Genomic DNA, 14304 nt, shown 5'->3' with positions numbered 1-14304 from the left:
TTTAGAAATCCTTACATCGAGAAAATAAAGTGTCATATCCAATAAGTTAGGACACAATATCTTGAATTCACAAGAATAAGCTTTTATTTGAAACTTATTTGTTTTGATTTAAGGAAGGGTACTCGATTACTTAGATTCGACGAGGAAAATCGGAACTTAATAAGTTAGGGCACAATTTCCTCAAAGCTCCCAAGTACCGAGTATTGCCTTGTTTAAAATTTCGAATAAAATGTAATGAATAAATGAAATATATTTTTATTAAAAAGGGATAATTCGATAACATAAGGAATAAAACACGTAGTAATAACATTTCATGAATAATCTAAAATAATAAGGAAATGCAAAGGAACAACTTAGAATACATGTAATAGCAGCACATCGTATATTATAAAAATACCACCATTTATAACCAATGGCTAATGAATAAGAAACCAATTTTAAAAGAAATTTCAAATAAATCACACAAATGAAATATGACAAGTTTTAAAATAAAATAAAATATGGGAAAAAGAGAATTTGGAAATATTACTATACAAACTATACGAAAATTTTAAAACATGTAATAGATATAAGAATTTAAAGATAAATAAAAAATAAAAGAAATAATATATTAAATAGTAATGTAGAAATAAATTTTAAAATAAATATTATAAAGTAAATAGTTTAAATGAAAGTTTGAACTGTATCAAAAATTAAAAATTAAAATAGATAATATGTGTAACACGTAAATGAAATTAAAAATAAATAATATGCATAAAAGATTAAAAGTTAATGATATACAAAGTAATATATATACATGAAAAAACTTAATATAAATAATATATATAGTAGTAATAATAATGTAGGAAGGTGTTTCAGATAGACAAGTATGCACATGAAAATAAAATAAATAAATAAAATGTGAAATCAAAATAGTTCCAAAATAATATATTAAAACAACATGTTTATTCTAAAAAAAATAAATAACTAAAACTTAATTGAGAGAAAAACAAAATCCAAGGGATAATTTATGAACAAAACAAATCATTAAAATAGAATTTTGGGCCGAAATCAAATGCGCACAAATGTTCGAGGACTAAAACCGAAAATTCCCCAAATCTCAAAATACTGCGCTAAGGGGAGGGCCAAATTGAAATAGCGTGCAGATTACAGGGACAATTTAAAAGAATTTAAAAAAAAAACATGGCTCGATTGAGCGCTAGCGTGAAAGAGGGAGACTGATTGCGCAAATTACTCATTTAAAGGTAAAATGCGTGTGGGTCCAGTCAAAACGCGTACTGACTCTTACCCCCCTCCCCCAAATGCTGTTTTTGTCTTATTACTCCAAATATTAAAACCTGTTTTAAAATACTTTTTGCTTAAAAACATTTTAACTTTGATTTTAAAAAAAACCTTTAAAGTTTTGAAATCCCCTTACTCTTCTCTCTGCTCTTCGCCGAAAGGCCTATGCCTAGGCCTTCAACCGCCCTAAAAGTCGCCTGCGACCAGCGAAGCAGGGCTCTCAGACAGTGCGAGCACGATGCGCGGTGAGTCCCTCTCCTTCTCTCCTATCCTTTAGTTTGTGTTGTGGATTTGAATGGGAAGGGAAAAAAATGAAAAAAAAAAGAAATAAAATAAAGATGTAGTAAATAATCACCTTTAAAAATATTCTTTGGTTGCTTTCTACTGATTTTTGCTTGAAATTTGTATACAATCTGTAACCGATTTCTCTGGAAAAGATAAAAGTAAAAAAAAAGTCCCTTCAAATGGATTTTCATGAGGCTTTTATAGCCTTTTTACAATTGTTTTTCTACATGTTTGTAGGTACGTGGGCGAGCACGCCTCTGACGTGCCGCGAGTAGTGTGGCCTTGGAGCCCCAAGTGGAGTGGGACGCGGAGGTCGTTGGTGGAGCGGCGGCTGTTGCAAGTATTGGGGGTTAGGGGTTTTTTTGTTGAAGGGTTTAGGTTTAAGTTTTATTTTGGGCTTTAGATTTGGATTAAAATAACTGGGCCTGTAATTTGGACTGTAAAAAAAACCTTTATTTATGTTTTTTGTTTGTGGGTCTTGGGCCCAGGCTAAAATTGGGCCCTACACAAAGAAATTAAACCATGCTCAATCCATTACTTTCTTGCAGGGAAAACTAGTCTTGTTTGTTCACAAATTTGTGAAACTGCACAGGATATACATGAAAAAGTTATGTCAAATGTTGAGGACTTTTTACAAACACATGGTGAGCAATCTAACCTTCAAATCTCTGGGCATTTTCTTGGTGGAAGCATTGTTGGACTTTGGGCTGATAACTAGAATTGTTGGCTGATCATAATATGGTGCAGCTGGTTGTGAATGTTGGACTCGTCATTTCGGCTATGTTGAGGCCGAAAGTTACTTGATCAATTCATGTTGGATGAGATTGGCAATACAGCGGGTTATACAGTAATTTACATATATACTAATTTTTAATGTGGAATGGATTTATCTCTTTATCTTTTTAATTCATTGGATAATATTTTTTAAGTGATGTAAAATAATATTATTTAAATGATCAAATATAATTAAAATGTATTAATTATTGATAATTAAAATATTAAAAAAACTTGAATCATACGTGATGGTTTGATGGTCAAAGATATTCATCATTCCAAGTATAGATTAGATTCAAGTCGTGCTAATTGTGTTTGTTATTCATATCTCAAAGGGATTAAAGTTTGAATAAAAATACCAAAATGTTGAATGTTATATGATTGGAATACTCTCAATTCTGAATAAATTAAATGATAATTAAATTGTATTTTATCATTATTACAAAGTGTAATTTTCAACTTTAACAAAATATTTCATTTAAGGTTTAAGCCCTCAAACTTTTTTAAAAAAATAATTAAATTCTTGTTTTTCTTTTTCACTCAATTGGGTATTTGAACGTTCAAAATACATAAAAAAAGGCCCTCAAACTTTTTTAAATATATATATATATAAGCACTGCTCTTTTTTCTTTTTTGTATTCAATTAGGTACTTGAACTTTTAAAATGTATTAAAAAGGCCCCCAAACTTTTTTAAAAAAGAAAACCAGTTAATCCCTTACTCTTCTTTTTTTGCATTCAATTGAATACTTGAACGACCAAAATATATAAAAAAGGTCATTTAATCTTTAACTTTAAAAGTTGATCGTTAAAGTTAACTACTCTCAATTTTTTTTAATTAAAGCCACCACGTGTCACAACCATTGTGAGACATGTGGCAAAAAAAGATAAAAAATAAAAGTTATAAAAGTTATAAAAGTTATAAAAGTTATTAAATATTAAATAAAATATAAAATTATTTAATTTTTTTAAAAATTAGACTTTTTTATAAAAATCGTAAAATATATAGAAACATAAAAAAATTATAAAATTTTACAAAGTCCTCAGAAAATTAAAAAAATGTAAAGAAATATAAAATTCGTAAAAAAAATTATAAAAATTTTTGTACCAAAAGAAATATTTTATAATTTTTCTATAACTTTTATTAATTTTTATTTTTTATTATTTTTTGCCACATGTCATGCTGTATTGCGACACGTGATGACTTTAACTAAAAAGAAATTGGGGGCCGTTAACTTTAACGGTCAACGTTTAAGTTAATTGTTAAAGTGTAACAATCTGTTTTTCAGTAGTGTTGGAAATAGTGGTGTTGGAAACAGTGGTTTCGAGGCCACCAAACCCGACGAGTAAATTTGTAAATATTATTATTTAATATTTACGAGTCAAATGTGATTTAAAAAAAAGTTTTTGATTTGATAATTTATGTTATATAAGTGATTTATTGAGTTCAAGTGGTTTTAGAATATGAGGTATCGAGACTTTGTTTTTATAAACCGAGCCGTAAATATTTTTATAAATATTTATGAGTTTTATTAAGGTGGTATTAAAGTTTTGTTAAGAAATTTTAACATTTCGATAGTTAATTAATTAAAAAGAACCAAATTAAAAAAAGTGCATTCTCGAGACTCTATTCCTGTAAATTAGAAATATTTATGAAGCTAGTTGTGTAGTTAATTAGGTTTTGGTTAGGTGAATTTGCATAAACTAAGAGTAATTAGGTATAAGGACTAAATTGCATAAAGGATGAAAGTTGAATTATAGATTAAAGAAAAACTAAAAAGACTATAAAATTAATTATGCCATTGTTTCTTTATCAAGCGGCATAAGGTAGAATTTTTTTTTTTGTGAAATCATTATAAAACTTTAAGTTAATATATATTATAATATTTACTTAAGTATTAAGTATATTTATTATATTATATTATATTATATTATAATAAAACAAAATAATAATATAATAATGTATCATAAAACAAATAAATGAAAGAAAAAGAAAATAGAAAGTGAAACGAAAAAGATGGGAAAAAGATACAAAAGGAGAAAGAAAATGTAAGGGTTTCAATTGTTCAAAGCTCAATTGGTTAGTCAATTTAGGGTGGGTTTGGGTGGACGATGCGGTGCGGTGCAGTGCGTTTAGCTTACTTTTTGTCTCACGCTACAGTACCGCTACAGTATCTAATCTCACCGCCACTGCTGTTTTTACACTAACCGCAGGTAAATGCACCGCCTATCCAAACTCACCCTTAGTCCCTTTTTTCTTGTAATTTTTATGTTTTTAAAATCTCGGTATTAAATACTACCCGACCCATGTCAAAATTTTAGAAATTATTAAGTTTTTAAATGTTGTTTATGTTGAATAATTTGAGTATTAGGGATTAAATTGATAAATTTTCAAGTTAGAAATGAAAAAGAATTGAATTATAGAATAAATTGTAATTTTGAGTAATAGGGACTAAATTATGAAAATTTCAAAATTTAGGGAATTATGTGAAAATAGCGAGTTGAATTTAGTCCAAAGTGGAATTTGCATGAAAATAAAGAATTAAAGGTATGAATAAAAGTTAGTCTTGGTTTAGGGACTAAATTGGAAATTAGGCAAATATTGAGTAAAAATTGAAATATTCAATATGAAATTGAATTGTGTTATATTGATGAATTTTAATTGTTTTAATTCTTTATCTAATGTCGTACTGGAATCCTCGATTAAAAAGGGGAAAGATAAAGTCGACATCAAATAGCTCGGAATTCCTAGTTTGTATTTCTATAATCCGAATCTAGTTATTAATTGTTGAAAATTTTATTTAATGTATATGGTAAGTGTTGAGGTGTGTAGTTGATAGTTTGATAAGATATATATATTGAATGGATTGATTTTTGAATTGAAATGAATATGTGTAATTATGTGATTATATATGAAAAATTAGTATTGGATATTGATTATATCTGAAATGTAAATTAAACCTATTAACTATATCGGGCTGAGTCGGATATAGATGACATGCCATAGGATTGGAAGAGTTCAGGGATTTCTTCGACTTCGAGTCGATGAGACACTGAGTGTCAATTTACTACTTCGAATTAATTCAATGATGCACTGGGTGCCAATTTACTTCGGTTTAGCTGATGAGACATTGAGTGTCAATTTAGTACTTCGAATTATCCGATGAGGCATTGGGTGCCAAACTGGTGTATTTTGGTTGGATCCGTGTATCCATCCGAGTTTGAGTCGTGTTAATGGGGGTAAATGAATAATAAAGTATTATAATTGATATTGAAATGATATGATATGAGAAATGGAAGTGAAATAGTGAATTGAAGATAGAATGTGAAATATATTATCAAATATATGGAATATATGAGTGATATACTCATGAAATGATTATGGAATGGATAATGAAATTGTATAAAGAAATGTGAAGAGTTATTTTATATAGCAAGTATGAAAATTGAGATATTTGTGAAACAAATAAAATATGATAAGTTATTGTAATATTTATATTTTAATTGTATATTTGTTAATTTCTTTTTTTAAATATTCGGATTATAGAAATACCACTGAGTTTTAGTCAGCATATGGTTTTGTTTTCAGTGCGCAGATTAGGTACTAAGTTTTGATCGCCAATTCAGCATCCAACAACAATCTCGAACTCAAATGTGGTGATGTTTATCCTTTGTGTCGGCATGTACCTAGGGTGTCTAAATATTAATCATTTTGTGGTTTGATTGTAAATGAAGTTATAAGTTTAATTTTGGTTGGTTTTATACATATAAATATGTGTTTATTTTTGAAGCCATATTATGACATGGTAAATTGAACTAAATCTAGATAGGTGCATGTGAATTTAATTCTATGTTTAAGTGCTCATGAACTAGACAAATTGATTTGGATTTGGTATGTTTATAATTTGGATTAAAATGATGCTTTGATGACTTGTTTTGATGATATGAAATGTTTGAAAATTCTGTTTGTTTGATCTGTTAACTTCGGTAATGCTTCATAACTCGGTTCCGGCTAGGGATACAGGTTGGGGGTGTTACATAAAGTGTCTTTTTGATGCATTTTATAATTTTTTTATTATTTTTATAAAATTTTATATTTTCCACAATTTTTATTTTATATTTTTTAATTTTTAATAAATTTTAAATATTAGTTATTGTACTCAATCAAAAGCATATAGGTTGTACAACCGTCTTACTGGCAAGTTTATTTATTAAAAGGATGTAGTATTTGATAAAAACGTCAGTTGGGATTAGGGTGAAGGACAGGAAAAACAATAGATTCACATGCCTTTTGAAATCTCTCAAGACAAAAGACAAGAGTCAAATCCTTACCAACAAAGACAACAAGTTCAACAACACCAAGCAAAAACTCTTCATCTACAACTCTTTAAGAGTTTTCAACTAAGCCAATCCCACAAAGAAGATCAGTGAGGGCTAGAAAGCCAAATCCCAAATATGCTTATGGAATTTATGCATGTTGTCAATTTTCTTTTGCTAATTCAAATCCTATACATTATGAAAAAGAAGCTGAAGAAGAAAAATAGCAGATAGCAATATAGTGAGATGAAAGCTATCGAGAAGAATGAAACTTGATGTTGAGGATTAATTCAAAGTAGTAGGTTGTTTAGTTGGCCAAGTATCTTGGTAGAATCTTTGTTAGTTCCAGATTTTATTTTTAGTTTAATTGAATAAGTTGTTAGCTATTTTTGTGTTAACGTAGTTTCTTTGTAAGCCTATAAATATAGGCATTTATGCTTTGTTTTTATCAATTCAGTGTTCATCAATAATAGGACAACTTTGATGCATATTATAATTGTATCTTTCACGTTTCTTTCTTCAACAAATTTGGAATTAGAGCAAGGTTCGATCTTTTAGGCAATTGAGTGAAAGTTAGGTTTGGGTCCACTGGGTATTTGAGAGAAACACCTTTTTTGGGTCTTTGAGAAACAAAAAAGAAGAGAGTGTGTGTTCTTGCAATGGCATCAGCTGGTTTTTCTTCCTTTCAACCACTCATACCCAATTTCAATGGTGAGAAATATGAATGGTGGAATATCAAAGTGAATGCATTGCTCAGATCACAAGAGCTATGGGACTTGGTCGAGTACGAGTTCGCTGACGTATTTGAACCTGATGAAGAAGAAGAAAAGAGATTGAAAGAGACTAAGAAAAACGATGCTAAGGCATTGTTCATTATTCAACAAGCGATTCATGACTCTATTTTCTCACAATTTGCTGTAGCAACCACATCGAATGAAGCATGGTCAATTTTGTAGAAAGAGTATCAAAGTGATTCAAAGGTTACAGTGGTGAAATTACAATCACTACGTCGTGATTTTGAAACCTTGATGATGAAGAATGGTGAATCAATTGTTGATTTTTTGTCACAAACAAGAGCAATAGTCTACCAATTGCGCTTTTACGGCGAACAAATTTCAGATGAGATAATTGTAGCGAAAGTTTTGCGAAGCTTGATGATAAAATTTGATCATGTTGTGGCTGTTATAAAAGAATCCAAAGATCTGTCAGTTCTCTCAGTTGACGAACTGATAGGGTCTCTTCAATCTCATGAGGCAAGAATCAACAAAACAGCAGAAAAGAGCAAAGAGCAGGCATTTCAAGTTAAGGAGACATTCACAAATCAAGGCAACAATGACCATTCAACAAACAATGATTGAGGAAGAGGAGGATTTCGTGGTTGTTGTGGTTGTGGTTATGGTAGAGGCAGAGGCAGAGGAAGGAATGATGGACAGAAGCAATACAATGAGCAAGGTAACATAAAATATGGCATAAAATGTTATCATTGCAACAGATATGGGCATATAAAAACTGATTGTTGGTATAAGGATAAAAAAATTAACTTTGCAGCAGAAAGTGATGAGGAAAACAAGCTTTTTATGGCTTGTATTGATGCTAACCATAAGCCAAGTGATTTGTGGTTTGTGGATAGAGGCTGTTCGAATCATATGACAGGCACCAAATCCTTGTTCAGGGTGCTTGACGAGTCACAAAAGATAAAGGTGCAGCTTAGGAACAAAAGGGAGATGCAAGTTGAAGGAAAATGCACGGTGAAATTTTTTACTAGCTGTGGAGAAGGAAAAATTTTAGACAATATTCAATTTGTTCCTGATTTAGGATACAATTTATTGAGGGTTGGACAACTAATGACTGGTAGATATTTTGTCATATTTGATGATGATGCATGTATCATCAAAAACAAAAAGTCAGGCAAACAAGTCTATGTCCACCTGACTCCAAACAAGATGTTTCCGTTAGATGTTTCAAACATATGGAGAACTTTGTTCTTGCTACAAGTGCAAAGGATGACTCGAAGCTATGGCATTTGAGGTATGGACATTAAAGGCCTGAAATTGCTAAATGAAAAAGATATGATTCTTGGACTACCAAAAATTGGCTCTCTTGATTTATGTGAAAGGTACATTTATGGAGCAGCAAAACGGGTCTTGCGGTACATTGCTAGAACTTTGGAGTATGGCATTTGGTACTCAAAAACTTCAAATTTTAGACTGTGTGGGTTCACAGATATTGATTGGGCAAGTTCTTTAGATGATAGAAGAAGTGTATTAGCAAATATTTTCACTCTAGGTTCAGGGGTGATCACTTGAAGTTCAGCTATTTTAGAAGTCTACTTGGTGTCTGCAACTTTGAATTAAGGGAGAGTGTTGAGGTTTAATTCAAAGTAGTGGGTTGTTTAGTTGACCAAGTACTTTGGTAGAATCTTTGTTAGTTCCAGATTTTATTTTCAGTTTAATTGAATAAGTTGTTAGCTATTTTTGTGTTAAGGTAGTTTCTTTGTAAGCCTATAAATATAGGCATTTATGCTTTGTTTTTTATCAATTCAGTGTTCATCAATAATAGAACAACTTTGATGCATATTGTAATTGTCTCTTTCACGTTTCCTTTTTCAACACTTGAGAGATAGTTGATTTACCAAAAGGTAAAGCAATTAGCTTGAAGTGGGTGTTTAAAATCATATTTGTTGCAAATGGAAGCATATAAAAGCACAAACTTGTCTTGGAAAAAGGTTATATGCAACAATATGGTGTTGATTTCAAAGGAAACTTTATTCTAGTAGCTCGATTTGAAACCTTGAGGCTTGCTCTTGCATTTGCTATACAGTTATAATGGCATGTTTATCAATTTGGTGTCAAGTTGGCCTTTTTCAATGGAGAATTATAAGAAGAGGTCTATGTAGCACAATCAGAAGATTTCATCAATAAAGGCAACGAAATAAATGTGTACAAGCTAAAAAAAGAAAGTGTTGTATGGATCAAAGCAGGCCCCTCTCGAGCAATGTATAATAAGACCAATGGGTATTTTTATAAAAAAAAGGTACATGAGAAGTGTGAATAAGCCCACCTTGCATGTGAAAATAGAAAGTACAAATGATTTCATCATTGTTTGCCTTAATGTTAATGATATCATTTACACTATCTCATCTAGCTCTCTTGAAGATGAGTTTAGGACTCAAATGATGAATCAAATCATGAATTCGGACATAGGTTTATTGCATTATTTCCTTGGCCTTGAAGTCCAACAAGATACTATAGAAATTTTATTTCATAAAGGAGATATGCCAGGGACCTGCTAAGTAAATTTGGCTTGCTTAATAGCAAGTCTGTAGCTACCCCATGAATATTAATGGCAAATTGCAACAAGAAGATGGAGAAGAGATGAAAGGTGCTAGAAGGTTTTAGAAACATTGGTTGGAGGTTTGTTTTCTACTAGTGACCATATAGCTATATAATTTTGCATTTATCCATAACTCGTTATTACCAACATAAACTCGATCCGTACTTCAACATAATTTTCTCTTTCGATTCTTACAATGTTCCTTGTTTGTATCAATATCATTTATGTTCTAATCCTAAAACCTGATATTTTACATTAGATATGATGTTTTTTTACTTTTTTTTTAGGCTATATCATAAAGGATAGCCCCTTTATTATCAATATATAATTCTGCAACAATTTGTATTGCAGGAATATGGTTCAAACCATGGCTTTTATAACAATACCCAGACCTCTTTCCCTGCTAGCAAGCTCGACAAAAGATTCATGGAGCTCAGCAAGTGTACATTGTTCTTATTCCAAAAAGAGCTCCCGTTTCTCTACCAATAGCAAGGGATTAAACAGAGATTGCAAGACGATATTTTGGAATGTCGGTTCTTTTCGCCGTCAATATTTATCACAATTGACTGCAATGCTGATGACGTTTAAAGATGATGGTAGAGATGGAAGTGAAGCGAAATATGATCCTGAATCCTTCTCAAAATTACTGTTCCAAGTACCCATTTCTGAGATGAAGTTTTTGTCTAAACTTGCCTTCTTGTGTAACATAGCTTATGTGATTCTAAAAATCGAGGTGTGCTTTTTCTTCTTTTGAAATTATATTTCACAATATTATTTGGGTGTTCACTAAACTTGTTACATGGATTCCTAAATTTTAATCTTTTAGGCTCACATACTCTAGAAATTCAAACATGATAGGCTTGTCAAGTAAGCGAAGTATGGAAATCTCAAACTTTTCAGGGTATTTATTTGAGAAGGTACTATGGCCTATACTTGATAGCGTCCTCTTTAGAAACTAAAACAGAGGCAACATCAAGCACTAAAGCAAAGCTTGAGGAATTTGGTTCAGAGAAAGCCATGGGTTTTGAGCGAAAGCACCATCGAATCCGCTCACCGAAGGACCAATTATTATCAATGGCCGCCCATCAATCATTTCATTCATCTCCGTTCGAATGGATTATTTGCGATGATCCAATCAGGCATACTAGGATTTTTGTGATTCAGGTATTTCCCTTTACCCTTCTATTTATCTTAGTCGGAAAAAACTCTCAACAATTTAAATGGTATTCATTGACGCATCATTATTCAGATGTAACAAATGTTATAACAGTCAATTACAGTGAATATTACATTATGATTGGTATTTAAGTCCTACTTCATATGAATATGCATTTTATGATTAAGAGGTATATGAAAATTAACCAAATATTTGACAACATGAAATACATATTGAATAGATGAAAACATTTTATTATAATACTCTAAGAAACATCATATTCGAGTCTCATCAATAATTTTATTTGATGTGTGATTTGTATGTACCGCTTTTAACTCTTTATAAAACATATACTTCTAACTTTCTCTAACAATAAAATCACATTAAAATACATAAAAATAAAATCAGATATAATTAAAAGTAAAACACATCAAGACATGATTGGAGAAGTCATGAAATTTTTTTATTTTAATTTTTAGCATAAATACAAAGTCATCGATAAGCAATTTAACAATAACCTGTTTTTTTTCTTTTTTATATTTGAATTTTTTAATTTAAAAATATGAATATTTAATTAAAAATATCAAATATATATTTTAGTATCTATTGTTATATATCAATGGGTAAACAAAGACATAGTAACTACCATGATACCTAAAACTTGCAGGGCCCAGACTCCTTGACATCTTGGTGGCGAGTCCTCTTCTTTCATCCAACTAAATTTGAGGTAAACATTACTCTAATCTCATCACACAACATTGAATGAGAACTTAATCACTTAGCCCCCCAACAAAATTTAAATCATTTTCAATCTATTTCTTCCTTGCAGGGGAAACTAGACGTGTTTGTTCACAGAGGAATGTATGAAGCCGCAAAGGTTACATATGAAAAAGTGATCCCACACGTTGTGGACTTTTTACAAACACATGGTGAGCAAGCTAGGTTTCAATTCACCGGTCATTCGCTAGGCGGAAGCATTGCTGTACTCGTTAGCTTGATGCTGTTAATCAGGAATGTGGTGAGATGTTCGATGGTTGAGCCCGTTGTGACCTTTGGGTCACCATTTGTGTTATGTGGAGGCCGAAAGTTACTTGATGAATTGAAGTTGGATGATGCCCAGATTTACAATGTCATAATGCATCGAGACATTGTCCCTAGAGGCTTCTCCAGCAATATTCCTGGTTTTCATATCTCAGTTCTCAAGCTTTTCAAGCGTTCCTTACATTCACACACTTGTCTAAATGAAAATGTAAGTATAAATACATTTTTTTTCCCAACAACATCGTAAACAGTTTTGGTTAAAATCAATCATTACAATAATTAACTAGTCTGAATATTTAGAAAAAAATTCGTACATAATTTTACAGTTGTGAAACTCAAAGCTTTCTTATAATTGAAAAGGAGAATGGAGTTATCCAAATTCTGGTAGTTATAATATAATACTCTTTTATTCAATTAATGAAAATATACTTGGCAACTAATACAATTTGAGTTTCTTATAGATATTTCTTTCTTGATAGTTATTAAATTAAGTATTGTAAAAAATAAGCAATCCTAATTAATAGTTATAAAATTAGAGAAAGACAGTTTAGTAAACATTTCATGCTGAGGTGTGGTAGATTGTATTTAAAAATTAATAAATACAAATTATATTCATATTTAATATTCAAATTTAGTGACTTCAAATGTTGGTTTAAATAGAGTGATTCTATTTGTCTGTTATAGATCGATCATTATTGTAAATTTACCATGAAACTCATATCGTAAATTTTCATCTAATGAAGAAAATGAGAATATGCTCAAAAAAGAAAGAAAATGAGAATCAAATCAACAAAATTAAAAGACATATAACAAGTGCATGTTTATTACTTTTATGCATATTTTAGTTTACATTCTTTCACATAATTAATTATGAAGTTCATAAATCTAATAAATTCAAATTAATTAGGCTAAGTTATCAAATTAAATTAATTTATTTACAATAAGTTGTTAAATTCAAGTAATCAATTTATAAGTTTATGATGTAGAATATTTAATTAGCAAACTTAATAATTTATTGAATTTATATATTTATTCCAATCATTGAAGATTATTTCATTTAAGAAAATATGATTAATAGATTTTTTTATGTGACATTTAAATATTTTATTGAAATAACATTTTAATTAAGATCATTTTTATTTAATAAATTATAATTAATACACTTATATGAAATAGCTATAATTTTAGTTAAAATTTTAGATAATATGCTATTATAGAGAAGAATGAATTTTATAATTATGTTTGTTGCTTTAACAAGTGAAAAACTGTTATAAATTGTTAAAATAAAACATAAAAAATTAGTTCTACTAAAAACTTGATTGTTATAACCTAGTTGTTATAAAGACAATTTATTTTTATTTAATTTGATGCAGAAATTTATGTACTCTCCGCTAGGAAATCTGTTGATTCTCCAACCAAATGCAAAATCATCACCTGGGCATCCATTGCTTCCTCCTGGGACTGCTTTTTATGCTTTAGACACCACCGGATATAAAGACACTTCCAATGCTGCCATCAATGGCTTCCTTAATTCTCCTCACCCACTTCAAACTCTATTTGATCCAAAAGCCTATGGAGATGATGGAACTGTATCATTGAATCATGACTCTAGCAGCTATTTAAAAGCCATTAATGGGGTTTTAAGGCTCCATATAACGGCCACGATTGTCCCAAAGCTAAGAGAAAAGAAAAGCTTGTTATAGCCATTGCTTGTGTCACCATCTCCGCATTCATGGCAGCATGAAAGAAATCCAAAACCAACAAATTAGGTTTTATGATATTAAAGACGAATCTTATAGGGGTTTGTATACTAGCTAGAGTTGGTATTAATATATAAATGTTTACTTTATTTTCATCCGGTTATATTTTATTTTTTATATAAGTAAATATTTAAAAATTTTTATGTAGAAAATAAATTAAACTTTAATTGAAATGAGAAAGTTAAAGTTTTGTAGACAATGATATCTTAAGTTCATATCCCCTAATGTTGGAGTATTGATTTTTATAACTTTTATATAAAAAAGCTTATAGGTACAAAATGCCTTTAAGAAAAAAAAACAATTTAACCTTTACACTAAATTTGCATTCAATTGAATTTTTATCGTTAATTAAAAAATTA

The 14304-nt window shown here is 30.0% G+C and overlaps 2 protein-coding genes across 5 annotated transcripts; both read left to right on the top strand.

Annotated features, from left to right (window-relative positions):
• Window positions 1–1334: 1334 nt before the first annotated feature.
• LOC121207596 (uncharacterized) lies at window positions 1335–2472 on the top strand. Of its 4 annotated transcripts, none has more exons than XM_041077934.1 (4): window positions 1335–1526; window positions 1804–1915; window positions 2115–2210; window positions 2314–2472. In XM_041077934.1, exons 1-4 carry the CDS (start codon window positions 1447–1449, stop codon window positions 2368–2370), a joined length of 345 nt encoding a protein of 114 aa, XP_040933868.1. In that variant the 5' UTR covers window positions 1335–1446; the 3' UTR covers window positions 2371–2472. The 4 variants fall into 4 exon arrangements, with proteins under 4 accessions (XP_040933868.1, XP_040933867.1, XP_040933869.1 ...); XM_041077935.1 differs by having other exon boundaries at window positions 1345–1526; window positions 1804–1906; XM_041077933.1 differs by having other exon boundaries at window positions 1804–1906; window positions 2115–2472.
• A 7674-nt stretch (window positions 2473–10146) lies between these two features.
• On the top strand, window positions 10147–14138 carry LOC107915155 (phospholipase A1 PLIP1, chloroplastic). The gene is made up of 5 exons (XM_016844306.2): window positions 10147–10721; window positions 10889–11152; window positions 11812–11871; window positions 11974–12393; window positions 13559–14138. The coding sequence occupies exons 1-5, from the start codon at window positions 10344–10346 to the stop codon at window positions 13886–13888; spliced, it is 1452 nt and encodes a 483-aa protein (XP_016699795.2). The 5' UTR covers window positions 10147–10343; the 3' UTR covers window positions 13889–14138.
• The last annotated feature ends 166 nt before the right edge of the window (window positions 14139–14304 follow it).

Source organism: Gossypium hirsutum, chromosome A10 (assembly GCF_007990345.1).
Source record: "Gossypium hirsutum isolate 1008001.06 chromosome A10, Gossypium_hirsutum_v2.1, whole genome shotgun sequence".
Taxonomy (NCBI): Eukaryota; Viridiplantae; Streptophyta; class Magnoliopsida; order Malvales; family Malvaceae; genus Gossypium; species Gossypium hirsutum.
The sequence above is the reverse complement of the archived record's forward strand: the minus strand, read 5'-3'. Positions and strand labels throughout refer to the sequence as shown.